This window comes from Mirounga angustirostris, unplaced genomic scaffold (genome assembly GCF_029215605.1).
Source record: "Mirounga angustirostris isolate CCGP_5_RB_7025 unplaced genomic scaffold, mMirAng1.0.hap1 SCAF_10, whole genome shotgun sequence".
Lineage (NCBI taxonomy): Eukaryota > Metazoa > Chordata > Mammalia > Carnivora > Phocidae > Mirounga > Mirounga angustirostris.
The window spans coordinates 77,800,735-77,821,446 of NW_026991718.1; the positions used below are offsets into that span (position 1 = coordinate 77,800,735).

Genomic DNA, 20,712 nt, shown 5'->3' on the forward strand with positions numbered 1-20,712 from the left:
TTTTTAAAAGCATGCTGATCCCATTTTCAATGAAGAATTGCTTCCAGTTACTTTGTAACCTCAAGGTCCCAGCAGCTGGCTTTAAGAACACAGTAAAAAGTGGGCTCATTTTACAGTCCATTTCCAGTGATGTTTATCAAAATCTGGCTGTAGAAGACTGGATCCATGACCATATGAATCTAGAAGGCAAGCCGGTTCTTTTCTTGTGGAGAAATTCCCCCTCTATTGTAATAGGTAGGCATCAGAATCCTTGGCAGGAATGCAACCTGAATCTGATGAGAGAAGAAGGTATAAAACTGGCTCGGAGAAGAAGTGGAGGAGGAACAGTCTACCATGATATGGGTAATATCAATTTGACTTTTTTTACAACCAAAAAAAAGTATGATAGAATGCAGAACCTAAAATTAGTTGTGAGGGCTCTGAATGCTCTCCAACCCCAGCTGGATGTACAGGCCACCAAAAGATGTGACCTTTTACTGGATGGACAGTTTAAAATCTCAGGAACAGCTTCTAAGATTGGCCGGACTACTGCTTACCACCACTGCACTTTATTGTGTAGTACTGATAGAACCTTCTTGTCGTCTTTGCTGAAGAGCCCTTACCAAGGGATCAGGAGCAATGCCACTGCTAGCATACCTTCCACAGTAAAAAACCTTTTGGAAAAAGATCCCACTCTGACCTGTGAAGTACTCATGAACGCTATTGCGACAGAGTATGCTGCTTATCATCAAATTGATAATCATATCAATCTAATAAACCCAACAGATGAGACACTGTTTCCTGGAATAAATAACAAAGCCAAAGAACTACAGACCTGGGAGTGGATATATGGCAAAACTCCAAAATTTAGTATAAACACTTCCTTTAATGTATTATATGAACAGTCGCATTTGGAAATTAAAATATTCATAGACATAAAGGGTGGAAGGATTGAAATCTGTAATATTGAAGCACCTGATCATTGGTTGCCACTGGAAATATGTGACAAATTAAATTCAAGTTTTATTGGCAGTAAGTTTTGCCCAAATGAAATTACTGTGCTAACAAATATTTTACATAGAACATGTCCAGAAGATGATGAACTACACAGTAAATGGAATATTCTCTGTGAAAAAATTAAGGGAATAATGTGATTCCAAATAAATTTAATATTTAGTTTTTATGAGATAATAAAATGTTCAAAGTACATTGTATGTCTTTTTTTTTTAGTAATCTCTACACCCAACATGGGGCTTGAACTCACAACCCTGAGATCAAGAGATCAAGAGTCATATGCTCTACCAACTGAGCCAGCCAGGCATCCTCATCATTTGTCTCTTAAAAAAGACCTAGCCTCTTTCAGTAACTATTCCCCATTAGGAACTGTCACCTAGTCCATAGTTTCTTATGGCCTGTAGGATACTCTCTTTTTTCAATGATTTTTTTTTTTTTTATCCAGCACACATATATCTGCTCCTTTCTCTGTTACCATCATGGGGGTGTATATGATATTCAACACTGTGATCTCTGAGTTAGTTCTTTTTCTTACCTCTAAGGAATATAACCCAGGCTTCTTGTCACCTCTGATACCTTAAACTCTAAAATTCTTCCTTTTAACTATACAGTTGACCCTTGAATAGTGGGTTTGAACTGCATGGTTTCAATTATATGTAAATGTTTTACAGTGCTATAAATATATTTTCTCTCATGATTTTTAAGTAACATTTTTTCTAGCTTTATTGTAAGAATACAGTATATAATACAAAATATGTCTTGATGATTACTAGTAAAGCTTCTGGTCAATAGGCTACTAGTTAAGTTTTTGGGGAGTCAAAAGTTCTATGTGGATTTTCAACTGTGCCATGGTCAGCACCTCTTAACCCCCACATTATTTGTCAGCTGAACTTTCTTATCGACCATCCTTTCCTGTTAAATTAAGCCCACTGCACTTTTCTAAGCCCTTAACCCTCCAAATCTCTTGCTTCATCTCCCTTCCTATCCATCCCTGAATTCTTTCAAGTATACTGTCTTATCTTACCAGCATTCTCATTTGCTTTTCTCTCCTGACCTACAATGGCCATTGTTTTATTATTATTATTCCATCAACTGGTATTTTACTCCTGTCATACCCAAATGGCAGGCAATGCTGGAAGAAAATTCACATAATCATGCAGATTAACCCAATTTCATATTTATATTTATCCCCTATTTGTGTCAGATTCAATTCCTCTCCATTGACTCCCTCATTTTTCAGAGGCCTTATTCATAAATGTTTCCACTTATCTTAAACTCAGAACTCCACTTCTCTTGTCACAAACCTTGACTCATAATTTGACAGTGGAGGCCTTCATAAATGAGCTCCTTCAGCACCCGATTTCCTCTCAACATTTTTCATTCATTCTCAAATAACACCTTTTCCTTAAGGCTAGTTGTACCTGGATCTTTGTCCTTTCCAACCTATTTGGGCCTTCTACTATTAAATACTTATTTTTCTTTATCTTACATTTTCTCTCTTCACTTACTGGATCCTTACACATAGTGAATGAACATGCTTATGTCTCCTTTCCCCAGAACCCCTGCCTAAGGTTTTGTTGTGTCTCTACATCTCTTCATCGCCAAATTTCTTCAAGGAGTAACATCACTGCCAACCACTTCGTGTCTCTGCAGTTCATTCACATACTACTCTGATTTCTACAGTATTTACTGTGTGTTTTTTGAATGCCTACTATGTGCCAGGTACTTTGTAGTTGTTGGATGTTCATGGTGAATGAAAGAGACTTACTGACCTCAGGAATTGACAGTTTAGTGTACTGGCTTTCGAACTCCTTAAAAACTAGAGTAAAAAAATATTTTATATTATATATTAGCACAGATATTATCTATACCTAACAAGTTTTACAATGCAATGTTTATCCTATACTATTTCCTTATTTGACATTTTATATTTGATTTTATTTCATCTTTTAAAAATTATTTTAACACCCAATAATAGGTCAAGACCGGAGTTTAAGAAACAGGAGCCTAGGGCGCCTGGGTGGCTCAGTTGGTTAAGCGACTGCCTTTGGCTCAGGTCATGATCCTGGAGTCCCGGGATCGAGTCCCACATCAGGCTCCCTGCTCAGCAGGGAGTCTGCTTCTCCCTCTGACCCTCCTCCCTCTCATGCTCTCTGTCTCTCATTCTCTCTCTCGCAAATAAATAAAATCTTAAAAAAAAAAAAAAGGAAACAGGAGCCTAATAGGAAATGTGGACAAACAAATCAGTATATAATTATAAAGCAAGAAAAGCCTGGGTAGTTCTAACAGACAATAATAGGGGCTGCCTCGCTAGAGCTATCAGGGAGCGGACATTGAAATGGAGACCTGAAGAATGAGAAGAAAGCAGCCAAGCAGAGGAGTGGGGAGGAGAGTATTCCCAGTTTTATCAGTTATTTGCCTCTTTTAACAAACCACTCCAAAACTTAGTGGCTTAAAACAACATTTATTTTATTCACAAATCTACAATTTGAGCTTTGATGGGGATAGCACATATGATCCAGTGGCATTGGCTAGGACAGCTTAAAGAGCTGAAATACCTGCTTCAAGATGGCTCACATGGCTGGCAAGTTGGTGCTGGCAGTTGGCTGGGAGCTCAGCTGGAGCTATGGGTTGAGGGCTTCAATTCCTTTCTACCTGGGCCTAATCAAGGCTGTCTGAACTTCCTCACAGCATGGTAGCTGTATTCCAGAACAAGTGACTCAAGAAAGCCCAACAGAAACTATTTCCTTTTATACCTTGTCTTGGAAGCAATTTATATAGTCACACATGCATCCAAATCCAAGAGGAGAGAACATCGATAGCCACCTCTCTATGGGAGGAATGTCAAAGTCATTATAAAAATTACCCTTATTGCAACCATTTTTATAATCTACCACACAACAGCATACAGGAAGCCCTAAAGCAGGTAAAAGCTAGGGTTGTTGATGGTGTCGAAGGATAAGCAAACTGAAGTGTGGGAACAAGGGGAGAATGGAGCAAGATGAGGATAGAGAGAAAAGAGACCAGATCATGTAGGGACAGATAGCCCAAGGTAGACCTAGATCTTAATTTAAGTGCAACGACACTGCAGTTGTTATATTCTGTCTGCGCTGTGGAGAATGGATTGGAGGGAGAGAAAATAGGAAGCAGAAAGCCACTTGGGAGACTACTGCAGGAATCCCAGCACAGGTAATACTGGCAGTAGCCATGGAAAGATGCTGACATTGTGTTAAGCCCTTGTCAAAAATTAAGGATGATTTCTATTTTCAGGACAAGGTTTAATTCTGATTCCTTTTAAAAAAGGGAAACAATAAAGCAGTATATATTAGTTTGCTAGGGCTGCCATAATAAAATACCACAGATCAGGTGGCTTAAACAATAAAAATGTATTTTCTCACAGTTCAGGAGGCTGGGAAGTTCATGATAAAAGTGCTGGTGGATTTGGTGTCTCCTGGGGTCTCTCTTCTTGACCTGCAGATAGCTGCCTTCTTGCTGTATGCTCACATGGTCTTTCTGTTATCGGACAGAGGACCAGTTCCAAACTCGCTGCTTGAAAGCCAATGCTCAAGAGACAAGTGTTGGTGGGAAAGGAAAGGTTGCTTTATTGAGGAAGTTGGCAACCTGGAAAAATGGCAGATTAACATCTCAAAGACTCATCTTCCCTGTCCAGGGGAAACATATTTTTTATTTTTGTTTTTGTTTTTTTTTAAAGATTTTATTTATTTATTTGACAGAGAGAGACACAGCGAGAGAGGGAACACAAGCAGGGGGGAGTGGGAGAGGGAGAAGCAGGCTCCCCGCCGAGCAGGGAGCCTGATGCGGGACTCGATCCCAGGACCCTGGGATCATGACCTGAGCCGAAGGCAGTCGCTTAACCAACTGAGCCACCCAGGCGCCCGGGAAACATATTTTTTAAAGGGAAGGTGCAGGAAATGGTGAGGGGGCTACGTGCAGAAGTTGGTGCTTAACAGTTAATCATCTGGCCTCAAAAAATCTTTCAGAATCCTCTGCTCTACCAATAATCAAGGCTCCTAGGTGGTCTCTCAGTAAAGGATGCCCCTGCAGCCCAACAAGCCACATCCTGGGAAGGCAGTCCGGACTCTTCCCCCTGTACCAGGAATCAAGGCTCCCAGAGTCTCTTACTGAGAATGCCATGGTCAGTGGAAGCTGTTTTTGTGTGGTCAGGCCTTATCTTCTGGGAAGTCTGGTTCTTCGGTCCTCAAGGCTAGCAGTTTGCAGGATCTCAAGGCAAGTAGGTTAGTACTGCTACAAACTGGGATTTAGGTCCGCAAGCAAGGAGTGAATAAGCTTGAAGCACATTAACCCTTAAGACCAATGGGGGTGCTGTCACAGTTCCTCTGAGTGTGCATATCTGTGTCAAAATTTCCACTTCTTATAAGGACACCAATTTTTCCCTCAGTGTGGGAGCGGAGTAAGTGAAAGGGATTTTACTTTTCAAGTGGCTCCAGGGACAAACACAATTGGCCATCTAACCATTTTTCATTTGAGTCCGGTTTCATAGGCAGGTCCTTCTGTTCTTTTCCAGCAATATTAAACAGCAAATAAACAATTTTGAAGAGATTTCTCATAAGCATATTTTTTTACGCACTACATTTGCTGCAACGTGTGGAAGTTACTTTCCAAGAAAGGTATAAAAATCCTGATATGATGTGCTTTGGGGCAATAAAGCACTCAGGACTTTCTGATACCATCTGTTTGTCAAGATCGAGAATATCATCAGGTGAAAGGTGGTAAGGGCTTCAAGATCCAAAAGGGAAATTTAACAAGCATCACCTGGAATAGAAAAGGCATGTTTTGCAGCTAGAGTCCACAGAATTTTCTGATTGTTTCCATATGAGGATAAAGGAGATAAAGAATCAAGAACGACTCCTAGATTTCTTATTTGAGCAACTGGATGGATGGGAGTAAACACAGGGAGTGGGGGAGTGTGTTTCCAAAGTTCAGTTGCAGCATCCTATATTTGAAATGACTGTGTGCTTCTGAAATGCCAGAGGAAATGCCACATAGGCAGCTGAATATATGAGATCATAGCTCCAAGGAAAAGTTTTGGCTTAATTTATATATTTAGGAGTTGACAGCATATACATAGTATTTTAAGTCATGAAAATGGATAATTGGGAACTTTTATAATTCATCTTACGGCATGAAGTATTTAGCCCCTGAGTCCCCTCACTCTTTGGGGGATTCTCCAACTTAAAAAACCTTGCTGTGAGACAGAACCCACCTGCTGAGAGGTCATCAAGAGGATGTGACTGCCAGTTGACGCTTGCACTGGATATGGGCAATTGAAGGCTCTTTACACCCTCCCCTGTCCTTAGAATGTGTGTTCTGCCCACTGCTCCCACATCAGGAGCCACTTCAAGGACTCAGTCTTGAGAGAGTACTTTGTTACTGAGACTATCTGGATTGTATATGTGACTTGAATCCCATCAAGGCCTCCATGAACTCTTGAGATTCTGCAGGCATGTGCGGAGATTACTTATCTTGTAGCGACCCAAGACAAGCCTCATATGTTAAGTTCCGTTGCTTATTAAACCCCATCTACCAAGTGGTCTGCCTCTTTCTTCAGTCTCTCCTTGCCCTGAGTGTACGGAGGCCAGTTTTGAATTTCACCTGGGGAACTCCAAAAATGGCAAATCAACAACACTCCTCTCTATGGAAACTGAAATTTTCACTGTACTCCTTTCCTAGTCTCTCTTGAATCTAGGGTGAGGGCACATGACTTAGGCTCTGCCAATCAGATGTACTTGCTTCAGACTCTGAATGGATCATGATGAAGTGAACCTGGGATGGTGAAAACCCTTCTCTGGCAGTTGTACCAGGGCCTGAATTTCTGGGGTAGCAAGGTGCTAAGAGTGGCAGTGTAGTGCCCAATAATTTAAGTGACAGAAGTGGTAATAAGGCTACTGAGTTCAGGCCTTGCCTTGGGGTCAGCAGTGGTACCATCTGATTAGTTCTGTGTTGTGAATCTAGATATGGCTTTTTTCATTGCAGAACTTCCAAGGCCAAGTCTGTACCTCTTGTGGTGATGGTATGAACTACCCACTATCTTTACAATCTCTTTTTTGCTTACATCAGGTAAGAGCAGTTTCTGTTGCTTTTCACTAAGAAATTACTGGTATAATCACTTGGGGGAGAGTGTAGATTAAAAAAAAAAAGAGGTTACTACTTAGTATCTAATTTAGGAGAACGCCAATACTTAAAAGACAGGGAGGAGGAGAAAATGTTTCATGGAATTTGAGAGCTTTAAGAAGGGAGTGGCAAGGGGCGCCTGGGTGGCTCAGTCATTAAACGTCTGCCTTCGGCTCAGGTCATGATCCTGGGGTCCTGGGATCGAGCCCCGCATCGGGCTCCCTGCTCCGCGGGAAGCCTGCTTTCCCTCTCCCACTCCCCCTGCTTGTATTCCTGCTCTCACTGTGTCTCTCTCTGTCAAATAAATAAACAAAATCTTTAAGAAAAAAAGAAGGGAGTGGCCAACTGGGTCAATTACTCCTGAAAGATCAAGTAATATGAAGGTTAAGTACCCACTGGATATGGTAATAATGGAAGTCATTGTTGACCTTGACAAGAGCAATTTCAGTGGAATGACTGGGTAGCCTGGTTGAAGTGAGTTGAAGTATTATTAGGTGGTAAGGAAATGGGAAAAAATTGTATAGAGAACTTGAAGAACAAAGAAATAGGGTGGGTGGTATCTGGCTGGGAATATCTGTACTGGCAGAAACAATGCAGCAGAGAGGGAGAGATCACTAAAAAGACGAAGTCCTTGGTGAGGCTAACGGAAGCAAGACTGAATTCACTTCCTGAAAATTTGGCTATCTTCCTTATAGATTAGTACTATTAACCCTTTCTCTATATGCTATAAATTTGATGTCATGTTAACTTTTTATGGTTCTCTCTACTCAAGTTTTCAATATTTACATGATCAAATCTTTTGCCTTTTCCTTTCCTTGATAATTCCTGGGTTTTGTGTAATAGTTAGTACATTTAGTGGAGCTTTAAAAAAAATTGTTTTTCACTTAATTAGCTCTTTAACAGAATAACCTCTATGTGGGGTAGAGATCTAATGTTTTTTCCAAACATTTATTGAATAGTCTACTCTTTCCCCACTAATATGAACCATATCTTTGTTGTTCATTAAGGACCCATACACACATTTACTTTCTCTCTCAGGTGTTTCCAGGCTCCTTATTCTACCCCACTGATTTGTCCATTCTTATGCCATACATTAAAAATATATATACATTGTAACTTTATGTCTTTATAGCTGGTCAAGCAAGTCTCCTAGTGTTAATCTCTTTGTCATTTAATTTATAAATTAGGGAGAGATGATATCCTATATAAGCCTTCCCATTCAAGAATATAATTTGTCTTCCTAGTTTTTTACATTCTTCCATAAAGTTTATAGTTTTCTCATACAGCTCTTGCACATTTCTTGATGTATTTAATAAGTAAATTGCATATGGTAGTCTTCTGATGTTCTAATTGGATCTGGGGATAGATTTCAAATACCTAGAATAATGGATAGCATTATTGCTTTATCCACTACTATAAATAATGGATAGGTGCTCTTCCTTAAACATCAGTATTTCTTAGGCAGGATTCCTATGTGGGTTGGATAAAAGTTAATTTCATAGGGTTGTGAAATGATGAATCTCTATAGTGATAGATTCACATGCTCTAGAAGAAATCAGAGTGGTTACTTTAACATGAAAAGAAGGAGGTCTAATACGTGTTCTCACCTGAATGAAAAGCCACTCTGCTTCCACATGCTGATAGGTACCTGGCAAAATAATCTACGATACTTTGCAGAAAGTAACTTCTGATTAGGTCCAACAACACTTGCTCTCCTGAGACCCTGAATTTCCATATAATAAAGCTTGGCAAACTGGCTTGAGTCTTTTCAGGTTCAGCATTATCAGCACCTGAACCTGAAAACATTAAAGAAAAACATTAGGAACTTTTCTGGAATCCCTTCTTGGTCTTTTATGCCAACTGAGTCAGGTGACTGCTGGCTCCCAGAGGTAAAACATAAACCTGGTGTCCAAGTCACCCGAGGACCACTCTACCCCTTATTCCTGTGGCTTCTACCGGCTTTGGTCCTCCATGCTATTTAATCTTAAATGTAATCTTCAGTCTTCTCCAGATGAGATGTTTAGATGTGTATTCCTCAACACGAGTACTTCTGTTTCCCTCCATAGACTGGCTTAGTTTATTCTTTAAGCTTCTGGACTGCCCATTACCTCTACCTTTATCCCCAATCCCAACCTATCTCCACAGAACCTAGTCTTCGTCCCCAACCAGTCAACTGGCATCTGGATGGATGAGCTTACCCAGAACAGTTGATTCTAAGCTGCAAAGCATTACAAATGTGCCAGCCAAGGTTGAATTAGCTGCAAAATGCCTCTGCATAACTAAGCAGGTTGATTTGCCTTTATGGAGTTAGGTAATATTGGATAAATTAATGTTGGTGAATTTCTACCAAGGACACTTAATTGTAATAAAATTAACATTTTTTTTCCTGGTTATTAGACCCACAAGCCCATCTGTCTCTTAGAAGAGTACCCTAATCCGTGATTTTTCCTCCTGGACGCTAAATTCCCAGGGGGAAGATTAACATCCAATTCATCTTCATAATAGGCGCTCATTGTTTATTAATTCATTCTCCAACAGTAAAATAAAAGACAAGCTGGTAAAATGTTTAAATTAACCTTATGACTGGAAACACTGTAAATCTACTGAATAATGTATTTATAAAAATATTTAGGGTTGGTTATATAACTAAAAAATGGATCCATAAATTAGTAGAAATGTAAAAATTTATTGTTAAATTCATAATTATAGGAATGATCTGTCCAAAGTAACAACAAAATCAATATTCACTTAAAATAGAAATATATAATGCAAATTAAGCTACTACCCATCATATTTTTTGTGTGTGCTTATTATGAAAAATGTCCACTGTTGTTTCATGACATGGTCTTAAATCAAAATCACAAAATCCAAGGGAAAAACGACTCTAAGAAAAGAAGAAAAGAAGTTTTTTAATTAAAAAAAACCCAAAGCCATGTTGTTAAAATGATACAAAAAGAGTGTAACATACTCACTCATAAGACTACATCCTACCTGTGGTTTCTTAAAATAATCAAGTCCTCTTCCAATCTTAATCATCCATCCATTGTTAAACCTGTTGAAATAGTATACAGTATTATACTCCAGACATTTAACTCAGACAGTTATCAAAGGTGTAGTGTAGCAAGCATCAGCAACATTTCCCCCTAACATAGAAAATCACTTTCTGCAGTGGCATGAGTTCAACCAAACCGGGCGTTACTTATGGGCTATGTCTACAATGAAATAAAAACGTCCAAAGGAACCATTAGTTGATTTGATTAGCTGGTAACAAGTTTGACAATTCAATTAATCTTACTGTCGAATTTCAGATTTCTGACAAAACTTTCCTGTTCTGCTAAGTGTATTCAGGCAGACTATGGTGTGTTGCAGGGGTTCCCCTACCTAGAGATGGAGGACATAAGCAAGAAGAGCTCTGGATCCCGACCACAGTTACTCTAAACATATGAAAGCCACTGTGTTAAGCAGAGGAACACACTACTAAAATACCTGCATATACTGTTTCCTTAAAGACACTGTAGCATACTGTCACACCTATGAGATTATTTAATAAACTATAAGAAAAAAATACTAAGATCATCAGAATATGAACTATTATCATCAGAAAAGAAAATTATCCCGATACCATAACACTGTATGTATACTTCCTCTTCTCACATGAAATAGAACATATAAACTTGATTCCATTAGGAAATATGAAACTCAGACATAATAAGTCAGATTTTTTTTCTCAAAAGTGAAAAGATACTAAAATTGAGCTTTATTTAAAATTTTAATAAACTGAATATTTACATGAATTATATAAAACTTATTAAAAGAAATAAAAAGTATTTTCAACTGCATAAAAATTAAAATATTGCTATACACTAACCTAATTTCTCGGTCATGTACTGAAGAAGAATATTCTAATTCCAACAGCACTCCGTGATTCTGGAGTGACTCTTTTATTTCTTGCAGGCCACTACTTTGCTGCTGTTTCCCACTCCCCTGTTAATAGGAAGAATACAATTTTCTGTTCAGTTATTATCATTTTAAATTATCATTAAGTTGTGCAATGTGTATCATGGATGAATTAAAATGGGAAAGATTCTATACTAGTTTCAAAGTCTATTATCTCAAAGAAGCAACCAGAGTATGAAGTAGTTTAATAGCACTTGTTTTTATCAAAATAATTGGTTTTTTTTCTAATGTGTACATAACACAAGTCTGTTCCATCTCCTAAAATGTATTTTAGTAATGCTGTTTAGTTATTCAGATTTTTAGTTACTCAGCTTTCTTTTCAAGTTAATCCTAGAAATCTGGTTTATTTAGAAGCATTCCTATTTAAGTCAAAATCAAGATGGAGATGCTCACTATCATTCTATGATCCACCAGAAGGCCAATACAATAAATCAAGAAAAAGAGATATAATCACTGGTAAAGAGAGACAAAACTGTCAACAGTGCAGACATGTGATCATCTCCTGGAACACCCAAGAGACTAAACTGACAAACTACTTGAATCAGAGAGTTGAGCAAAGTGGCCAAATGCAAGGTACAACAAAATCAGAAAAAAATCAACAGCGTTTTTTGGAAGATATTTTAGGCCTATTGTTAGATAATTCCCAAAGAAACAGTTCTAGCTGAAGCGGTGTCCATGTTTTCCTTGCTCAAACTATATCTCGTAACTGAATAAAGTTAATGAAGAAAAGAATAAATGCTTCCAGATACTTACTTCAATCGGAGAGGTGAGAAGATGAATAGTTTTTACTTTACATGGTTTCTTAATAAGCATCTCACAAAATCGAAGAAAGTTATATAGCTGAAAGACATCGGGATAGGTTATTATTTTTTTTTTTTTAAAGATTTTATTTATTTATTTGAGAGAGAGAGAATGAGAGACAGAGAGCATGAGAGGGAGGAGGGTCAGAGGGAGAAGCAGACCCCCTGCTGAGCAGGGAGCCCGATGCGGGACTCGATCCAGGGACTCAGGATCATGACCTGAGCCGAAGGCAGTCGCTTAACCGACTGAGCCACCCAGGCGCCCGGGATAGGTTATTATTAACGCATACATTTTAAATAACATTTCATCATATTTTTGTACATTTCACCTACCTGATGAATCTGTCTAATATAAGGATCTTGTATCCAAACTTCTGTAACTGTTTCATTAAGGTATTTTTGAAAAAGTGACTCATAACTGAAACCTGTTGCATTCTCTTCTATTTTAATCTGCTTGTGATATTTTCCATCTACAAAACACAAGTTCCAATAATAAAACCAGTGACCATTTATTTTCTTTTTACACATATTTACATACAATGATTAATCAGGATCAGATACAATTTTTTTTTTTTACTTGACAGAGAGAGACACAGTGAGAGAGGGAACACAAGCAGGGGGAGTGGGAGAGGGAGAAGCAGGCCTCCCGCCGAGCAGAGAGCCCGACACGGGGTTCGATCCCAGAACCCTGGGATCACGACCCAAGCCAAAGGCAGATGCCTAACGACTGAGCCACCCAGGTGCCCCAAGAGTTAATTTTTTTTTAACTCCTCCACTCAGCAAACATTTCTAAATACCTACTACATATATATGAGACACAATGGAAGATGCTACATACAGAGATAAATAAGGCAAACAATTCCCTAAGTCATTTCTACCTTCATGGAGGCAAAGTAGGAAAGTCCAGAGATTTCTTGGAACAGGTTCTTGAGTCGAATCCTATAGACCAGGCAGTTTATTCAAGAGAATCCTGTATGTAAAATGATAGCTGACATTCTGTCACCATAAGTAGAACCATAAGCTAGAACTCAGGGGCTACTTTGTCCTTCTCTTCAGATTTAAGCCTTTTTATGTCCTCAATTTAATAGCTAAAGTATTAAACATATAAATGCAGTATTATGTGGAATTTAGAAGTCTTTCTTAGAACTTATAGACAGTATTTTAAGCAGAAATTTATACCACTTCTTAACAACCCAAGCCAAAGACTAGGATGCCACAGGATCCGTAAAATAGTTCCATTGTTTTTGTTCATTCCAAATGAGTAATTATTAAATTCATTGTCAAAGACCTTTAAGATTTTTTTAAAATATGACTCCTAATGGTAGTTTCTAACTTATATGATGGTTGCATATTTAAAGTTTGTTTAAAAACCAGTAGTTTGGATTCTGTTCCTAATATTTCCACAAATATAATGTTAGCAACTATGCATCAGTTTTCAAGCCAAGCTGGCCACATAGGGTAATTTAACCCAATGTATTCAAACCACAATGATGATGGTACTATATTTCACCCATGTTCTAAAAGGAAATTTCATTGTACATTTCAATTTAGGGTGAAGGAAACACTATTTTATTTCCACCCCACAGAGAAGCTTGGGGAGGGGAGTACCCAGGGTATGGGCTCATACAGAATACTAGGAAGAGGTGGGGGAGGGCTGTATAAGGACGTGAGGAACAGCAGCTGAAGGATGCACTGTTGCTGTTTTTTTTTTAATAGAGTTTTGAAAGATTTTATTTATTTATTTACTTATTTATTTAGAGAGCAGGGGGCGGGAAGGGGCAGAGGGACAGAGAGAATCTTAAGCAGACTCTGTGCTGCCTCACGACCCTGAGATCAAGACCTGAGCTGAAACCAAGAGTAAGACACTTAATAGACTGCAACACCCAGGTGCCCTGGAGGCACTGGTTTTTTGAGGGCAGTAGTAACTTTGGCTAAAAAAAGCGGAGTGTGCCAGACAAAGGTGGCGATGACCATTTATAGACATATGTTTGTAATCTGCATGCTCATGAGTAGAGAACTAGTAATAAGTAGGGAAGGACACCTACAGCATCTCCAGTCATGGAACTGCAACACTGAAATGTTTTGATTCACAACAAAATCCTAAAGAAGTCCCAGAAGCTTATTTAGCTACTTCAACATTTTGGTCATTTTACAAAGGGAAATACAAATAAAATACAGGATTTACATTCTCTATTTCTGTGTAGTATTATTTCAACTGCAGTCCATACATAAGCTTCATGGGGATCTGTGAATTCCTTAAAAGAGCATGCAGAGTTCTGCAGTATGTATAGCTCTCATCAGATTCTCAACAGGGTATGTGAAAACCACTTCCCCCCAGGATCCCCCCAAAAAAGCTAAGGAGAGCTTATGTATAGGGAAGTGTAAATGCAAAGTAAACCTGTAGGATCCCAAGGATAAACGGTCCAGACCACAAAGAGTTCCAAAAGGCAGAGCCAGAAACACTGCAGGAAATGGGCTTTGTCACAATAGCTTATAGACACATTCTGTAAATCAGCCTCTTTACCTTCTTTTTCTTGATCCAAGTATTTCTTCACTATTTCTGCTCTATCCATGTAGCCAGTAATTTGTTTTCTGAGATTACATTTCTTTGTATCATCTTTGGTACCTACAAATTAAAAAAATACATTCTCAAATTTCCAAATAGTTTTTCTACTGAGTACAGGCATTATTTCCAGTTTCTCAAGTCTTTCACAAATTTCCTATCCTTAAGCATGGTTTGCCTCGGTCCTAAAATGCACAAATGGGCTCAAATTTGCCTTGATCATGCAAGACCTTCATTTTTACACTAAGTCTCTGAAACAGCTTTATTTAGGAGTGGAGATTCTGACACTGTGTCTCACTGGTGGGGACACCAAATTTGCTGAGGTGACAAAGATGGCTTATTACAGGTCAAACGTGAGTCTGAGAACTATTTTGTCCTAATCAACCACAAGTCTGAAGTCTTAGCATAATCAAAAATAGCAAACAATACCTATCTTTCTTCCACAAAACCAGCTTCTCTTCCAGACTTCCCCATTATAGTTCATTTTCCCAGCCACCCCAAAAATGTAAGGTATTTTTTTTGAATAACATTATCAATAAAATTTTACCCCAAGCCCCACGCCCCAAAACCCAATCAGTCACCAAATCACTTCTGGTTTCTTCATTCCTTCCTTTTGATATTGCTTATATTTTCCATAATAATTTCATGTTTAAACTCCCAGTTTTAAAAATATTTTAATTTTGTATTTATATAAAAATTGCAATACAATGGTACAGTACCCTTTCACCCAGACTCCCCTAATATTAACATATCATGTAAGTATAGTACAATTATCAGAGTTAGGAAATTAACACTGATACACTATTAACCCATCCACAAACCAATTTTCCCACTAAAGAAAGTTTGTTTTCTGGTTCAGGATCCTACACAGCATTTACTTATCATGTCTTCTTGGTCTCCTCCAATCTGTAATAGGTCCTTGGCCTCTCTCTACCTTTTATGATTTTGACATTTGGGGAAAACCGTGCTCAGTTATTTGTAGGATGTCTCTCATTTGGGGCTGCTGGTGTTTTCTCATGATTAGATTGAGGTTATGCCATTTTGGCAAGAAAATCATGAAAGCATGCCCTTCTCAGTGGGTACATGATGTCGATATGTGTTATTACTGGCAATGTTAACTTTGATCACATGGTAATTGAAGATTACTCCGCTGTAAAATCACTATTTTGTCTTTTGTAATGAGTAAGTATCTTGTGGGAAGATACCTTGTTTCTCATCACTTTGACCCACTAATTTTAGCATCCATTGATGGTCCTCGCCTGCAACAATTATCACTAGAGTGTCTGTCAAACAGAGATTTTCTATTTCCATCATTCCTATTTATTAATTTGGAATGCTACTGTAAGGAAGAGCTGTCGCTTCTCCTCCATCTATTTATTTATGCAGTGAGAGATTTATATCAATATGGACTCATGCGTATTTATTTTAGTCTGTGGGTTGTAATCCAATACTATTGGTTTTTAAAGTTTGTATTTAAATTCCAGTTAGTTAACATACATTGTAATATTAGTTTCAGGTTACAATATAGTAATTCAACACTTCCATATATATCACCCAGTGTTCATCACAAGTGTACTCCTTAATCCCCATCACTTATTTAACCCATCCCTCTAGGCACCTCCCTTTTGGTAACCATCAGTTTGTTCTCTATAGTTATGAGTCTGTTTCATGGTTTGCCTCCCTCTTTTTTTTTTCTTTCTTTTTTTCCTCTCTGCTGGTTTGTATCTTAAATTCCATATATGAGTGAAATCATATGGTTATTTGTCTTTCTCTGACTTACTTCGCTTAGCATAATACTCTCTAGCTCCATCCATGTCATTGCAAATGGCAACACTATTATTTTCTTGTTCCAATTTTATCAGCTTTGGCTTTGAGAGCTCCTTTGTGCTGGCCCCTACCCATTCAACATGACCCATCATATTTTGAGCACTTCCTTGCTTTTTGGTGCAAAATGTTTTAAACTCATCTTATGTCTTCCCTGCCCCAGCCCTGGAATCAACCATTTTTCCAAGAGGCCCTGGTTCCTTTGTTGGAGAATGGTATGAAGAAATCCAATTCTGGGTGCTGAGTGTACTCGTTGCCACTAAGGAAATCCTGTCACTACTTCTAGACCCTTTTAGTCAATGTGGCTAGAAAGTATATGTACGGCTAATAACACACATGTACATCTGCATTTATTTCTGTGTCTATCCATCTGCATATATATTAAAAACCACAAGTTCATGATCATAACTTTGATCCCACAGGGTTCATTCTAGCCCTCTTCCTCTCCTTATGTGTAACTTCTTTTATTAACCACAATATATGTACTGGCTTGTTTAAGCCTAGTATAGACACAATTGTTCTCTGTCATTCAAGTGGGAGGAAAGACAACAATAAAAGTAAATTGGTGGGGCACCTGGGTGGCTCAGTTGGTAAGCATCTGCCTTCGGCTCAGGTCATGATCCCAGGGTCCTGGGATCCAGCCCCACATCAGGCTCCCTGCTCCTTGGGAAGCCTGCTTCTCCCTCTCCCACTCCCCCTGCTTGTGTTCCCTCTCTCGCTGTGTCTCTGTCAAATAAATAAATAAAATCTTTAAAAAAAAAAAGTAAATTGGTAAAATACGTGTGTTAGATTGTGGTAAGTACTATTAAATAAAATAAAACAAGGAAGAAGGATAAGGGAGTCCTAGGATGGGGTTGTAATTTTATACAGAAGGTCAGGGAAGGCCTCACAGAGAAGGTAATATTTGTTTTTTGGGGGGGGGGTTGTTTGTTTGTTTTAAAGATTTTATTTATTTGACAGAGAGAGAGAGAGAAAGAGAAAACACAAGCAGGGGGAGCTACAGAAGGAGAGGGAGAAGCAGGCTCCCCACTGAACAGGGAGCCTGATGTGGAGCTCGATCCCAGGACCCTGAGATCATGACCTGAGCTGAAGGCAGATGCCCGACTGAGGTACCCAGGCACCCCCCCCCTTTTTAAAGATTTTATTTATTTATTTTACACAGAGAAAGAGCAGAGAAGGTAATATTTGTATAACGAAAGGAAAGAGAGGGAATATGCTATACAAATATTTGGGAGAACATATTCCTAATAGAGACAATCCCTACATGCAACTTTAATTACATCACTCCTCTGTAAAAACTTTAAATGGTTTCTCCCTGTCTATGGAATGAGTTAAAATCTGGCGGTCAAGGCCATCCACACTGTGTTCCAAGCCTCAATCTACCTTTAAACTTTACTTCTCACTCTTTCTCTATAGACACATGCTGGGACCAAACTGAACCACTTATTTGGTAAACTAGCACAGACAGAATTTAAACACTTAGCTGAATTTCATTTCTGAAATTCTACTTACTTCTCCAAAGCCCCTGTCAAAAGCCACCTGCACCTTTCCTCCCCCCAAATGACCTTTAATTGTTTATTTCCTCATTGTACTTGTCTATACCCTTTCCTGGCACTTACTCCCAATATAGAGTTATTTGCATTTCTATCTTAATCTGTAAGATAACATCACTGTCTCTATAACCTCTGTAGAATCAGCGGAGCACACTGGAGCAAAACTGTGCTTCTCCTGATTCAGATTCCCAGAGTGCCAAAACTTGACACTGACAACCCTAGGGCACCAGAACTTTAGCAGTGCTCCACCTGACCAACACTGTACACTGTCTCTTTTTGGCAGTCAGTATACCAGAGTCTTTTAAGCCTTGGGGCTCCAATTGTGACTCTACTAATTGTGGAGAAGCTTAATGTTATGCTGCAAATGAGAATAACATCACCTCCTTCCTCATAGGGCAACTGTAGGGATGAAACAAGATCATGATTTTGATGTACTCTACACAGTGCCAGCACTCAGCACTCATAAATGTAACTACTCTTATCTTCATCATCATCATCACCATCATCAAATGGGCTTTCCCAAGAACTTTTATAGTTCTTTTTTTCAAGATTTTATTTTATTTGAGAGTGGGCGCACACGAGTGGGGGGAGGGGCAGAGGGAGACGGAGAAGCAGACTCCCCGCTGAGCGTGGAGCCCAATGCGTGGCTCTATCCCAGAACCCCAAGATCACGACCTGAGTTGAAGTCGGACGCTTAACCGGCTGAGCCACCCAGGCGCCCCTGTAGTTTTACAGTTCTGACAAAAGCACCCAACCTTGAAGGGCGCCCTCTGCTGTCTTTTCAAAGCTTCTGTAACGCTTAGGCTAAAGGGCACACAGGGGAGATCGTAGGCCAGGGACTGTACTAGTTAATGGTTATTTGGGTACTTCTCAACATTGAATAACTACATGACAGATAAAGTCTCGCTGCCTCACCCACTATGCATTTCTCACACTGAATTTCAGTACACACGTTTCTTAGAATTTTTTTCTTTTACCGCTACGTGATTTTATTTTTGTTTACTTCTAACCAAAATATCGAAACAGAAAAGTAATAATAGTGTAATGAACACCCTTATTACCCATCACATAGATTTAAGGATTGTTAGCATTTTGCCACATGCTCCAACTGTTTTTTTCCCCTAAAATTAAATTCAGACATCATGACAAATTCTTCCCAAGACACTTCAGTCTACATCTCTAAAAATCAAAGACAGTTTTCGACAAAACCATACTGCTTAACAAAATCAGTAATTTGAGTGTTACCCAATCCATATTTAAACTTCCCAAACTGATCCAAAAATGTCTTTTACATTTCGTTCAAAACTAGTCCTACCAAGGTTTATATATTACATTTTATTCTGTCTCTTAAAAATCTAGAGTACTGTCCCTCTTTTCTGATGACATCAATCTATTAAAGATATAAAAGAAACCAGTCCACTTGTTATGTAGAATATCCACCTTCTGTATTTGACTGCTTCCTAGTGCTGCACAAGAAGGATTTTTAACTTTCACTCCGCCCCAGACACAGCGGGATCCAGTTCCTCTAGTCCTCTCTCCACCGCTCCCTGCTCACCTCTGAGAACCTGCATGAGCAGGTCTATCCCCTCCTGGTAACACACCAGAGCCTGCTGGTACCGGGACTCCGAGTCTAGTTCTACCGCCCGCTTTAAGACCGTGAATGCAGCCACGCTCTGGGGATCCAGCTCCTTCCCGGACTTCGCCATAGTTCCGAAACTCCCCTGCGCCCCAAGCTCAACCGGAGCCTAGCCAGCCGGCCGCGCTTCCGGGGGCGATCACGTGACGTCAGTGCGCCGGCGCTCTCTTCGTGGCCGTTGAATGGGCGGGACACGGCCGGAACTGAAGTGCGCGGGGTCACAGTTGTTGCCCGCCGTGACGGCTGGGGTTGAGTGCAGCGGTTGGGGATCTTGCCGCTTTTCTTCTTTCGTTCGGTAAGTTCAGTGTGAACAACATTTAGCAGTAGCTGGTGAGAAGGGAGTGAATGGCGGAGAGTAGTGCATTTTTGCCAGGAGTACGTACCTGGGAACGCTGTGGAGATCACTGTTGGTTTTCCTATTGGATTCTGAGTTTGCGGGTCGCAGTAACCTGCCTGGGCCTGCGCCCGTGTACTGTCGTCCCATGGGCTCGCGGAAAGCCAGTGGTCGACTGGATCCCGTTTCCCAGTTCCGAGCCCCTTGGAGTCCAAGGGCCGAGCCGCCTAGGCAGGATGGCTTAGTGAGGAAGGGAATTCAGGTTTGTTTTAGCAGTTTCTGTGCTTCTGTTCTGTTACTAATTTCGGTTTCCCGCTGGGGATCAGTGTAACTTGAATTTTTTTGTTAGTAAAGATAAAAGCTTACCTAATTGCATTTTAGAAGGCAAAACCTTCCCGGGTTGGCAGTTAAAATATTTACCATTTTACCAAGAGCTGTAATTTCGCCAACCGTGTTCCTGATTGCCACCTATCCACAGCTGCCTGTGCTGCGTCTTTTTGCCAAGGGGCGCGGATGAGGATGGGGACTGCCTATTACTTGATAGGCATTAGGAATTAAAAGAAGAGACATTTATTGCCTTCAGAGATCTCGGTTTATTGAAAGGGAAATTCTGTGTTGTGCATTCTCGGTAGTGTTTCCCCTCCTTTTGTCATTAAATAGATGTCTAAAACTATTCAGACATTAACTGGGAGCTACTTACTTCAAAGTCCAAGAGTTGTGTGCCTTATTATTAACAATAATCTTTACTTTTTATTAAAACTTATAACTTTTGACTGTCACACTTTCTGAAGTCTGTAAACTTAATTCAACAAAAACTGATTGAGTGCCTAGTACATGACAGGTGCTGCTTTAGGTATATGCTTGGGATACATCTGTGAAGAGACAGGGCAGGCCAAAAA

At 39.5% G+C, this 20,712-nt stretch overlaps 3 protein-coding genes across 8 annotated transcripts in view; 2 read left to right on the forward strand and 1 right to left on the reverse strand.

The window, feature by feature from the left end:
* The window catches only part of MRPL30 (mitochondrial ribosomal protein L30), a 33,303-nt gene that overhangs the window by 4,547 nt on the left and 8,044 nt on the right, over nucleotides 1-20,712 (forward strand). For 2 of the 5 annotated variants that reach the window (XM_045885156.3, XM_045885157.3), the window contains exon 1: nucleotides 19,639-19,774. The exons of 1 other annotated variant lie outside the window; for it this stretch is intronic. Coding sequence is in view for 1 of the 4 variants with exons in the window: in XM_064572599.1 (XP_064428669.1) it covers nucleotides 7,048-7,092 (45 nt within the window). In the remaining 3 variants the exon portion in view is untranslated. Of the gene's footprint in view, nucleotides 1-7,008; nucleotides 7,093-19,629; nucleotides 19,775-20,712 lie in introns of those variants that run through there. 2 more of the 5 variants (XM_064572599.1, XM_045885155.3) reach the window with 2 other exon arrangements.
* On the forward strand, nucleotides 12-3,552 carry LIPT1 (lipoyltransferase 1). Its single transcript, XM_054509923.2, has one exon. The coding sequence runs from the start codon at nucleotides 12-14 to the stop codon at nucleotides 1,131-1,133; it is 1,122 nt and encodes a 373-aa protein (XP_054365898.1). The 3' UTR covers nucleotides 1,134-3,552.
* On the reverse strand, nucleotides 138-19,549 carry MITD1 (microtubule interacting and trafficking domain containing 1). 2 transcript variants are annotated; one of them, XM_054509924.2, is made up of 8 exons: nucleotides 19,399-19,549; nucleotides 14,428-14,529; nucleotides 12,237-12,373; nucleotides 11,857-11,943; nucleotides 11,015-11,130; nucleotides 10,138-10,198; nucleotides 8,754-8,942; nucleotides 138-272 (listed from the first exon to the last, which is right to left on the reverse strand). In XM_054509924.2, exons 1-7 carry the CDS (start codon nucleotides 19,547-19,549, stop codon nucleotides 8,838-8,840), a joined length of 759 nt encoding a protein of 252 aa, XP_054365899.1. In that variant the 3' UTR covers nucleotides 138-272; nucleotides 8,754-8,837. The 2 variants fall into 2 exon arrangements, with proteins under 2 accessions (XP_054365899.1, XP_045741109.1); XM_045885153.3 differs by lacking the exons at nucleotides 138-272; nucleotides 8,754-8,942 and adding an exon at nucleotides 9,813-10,030.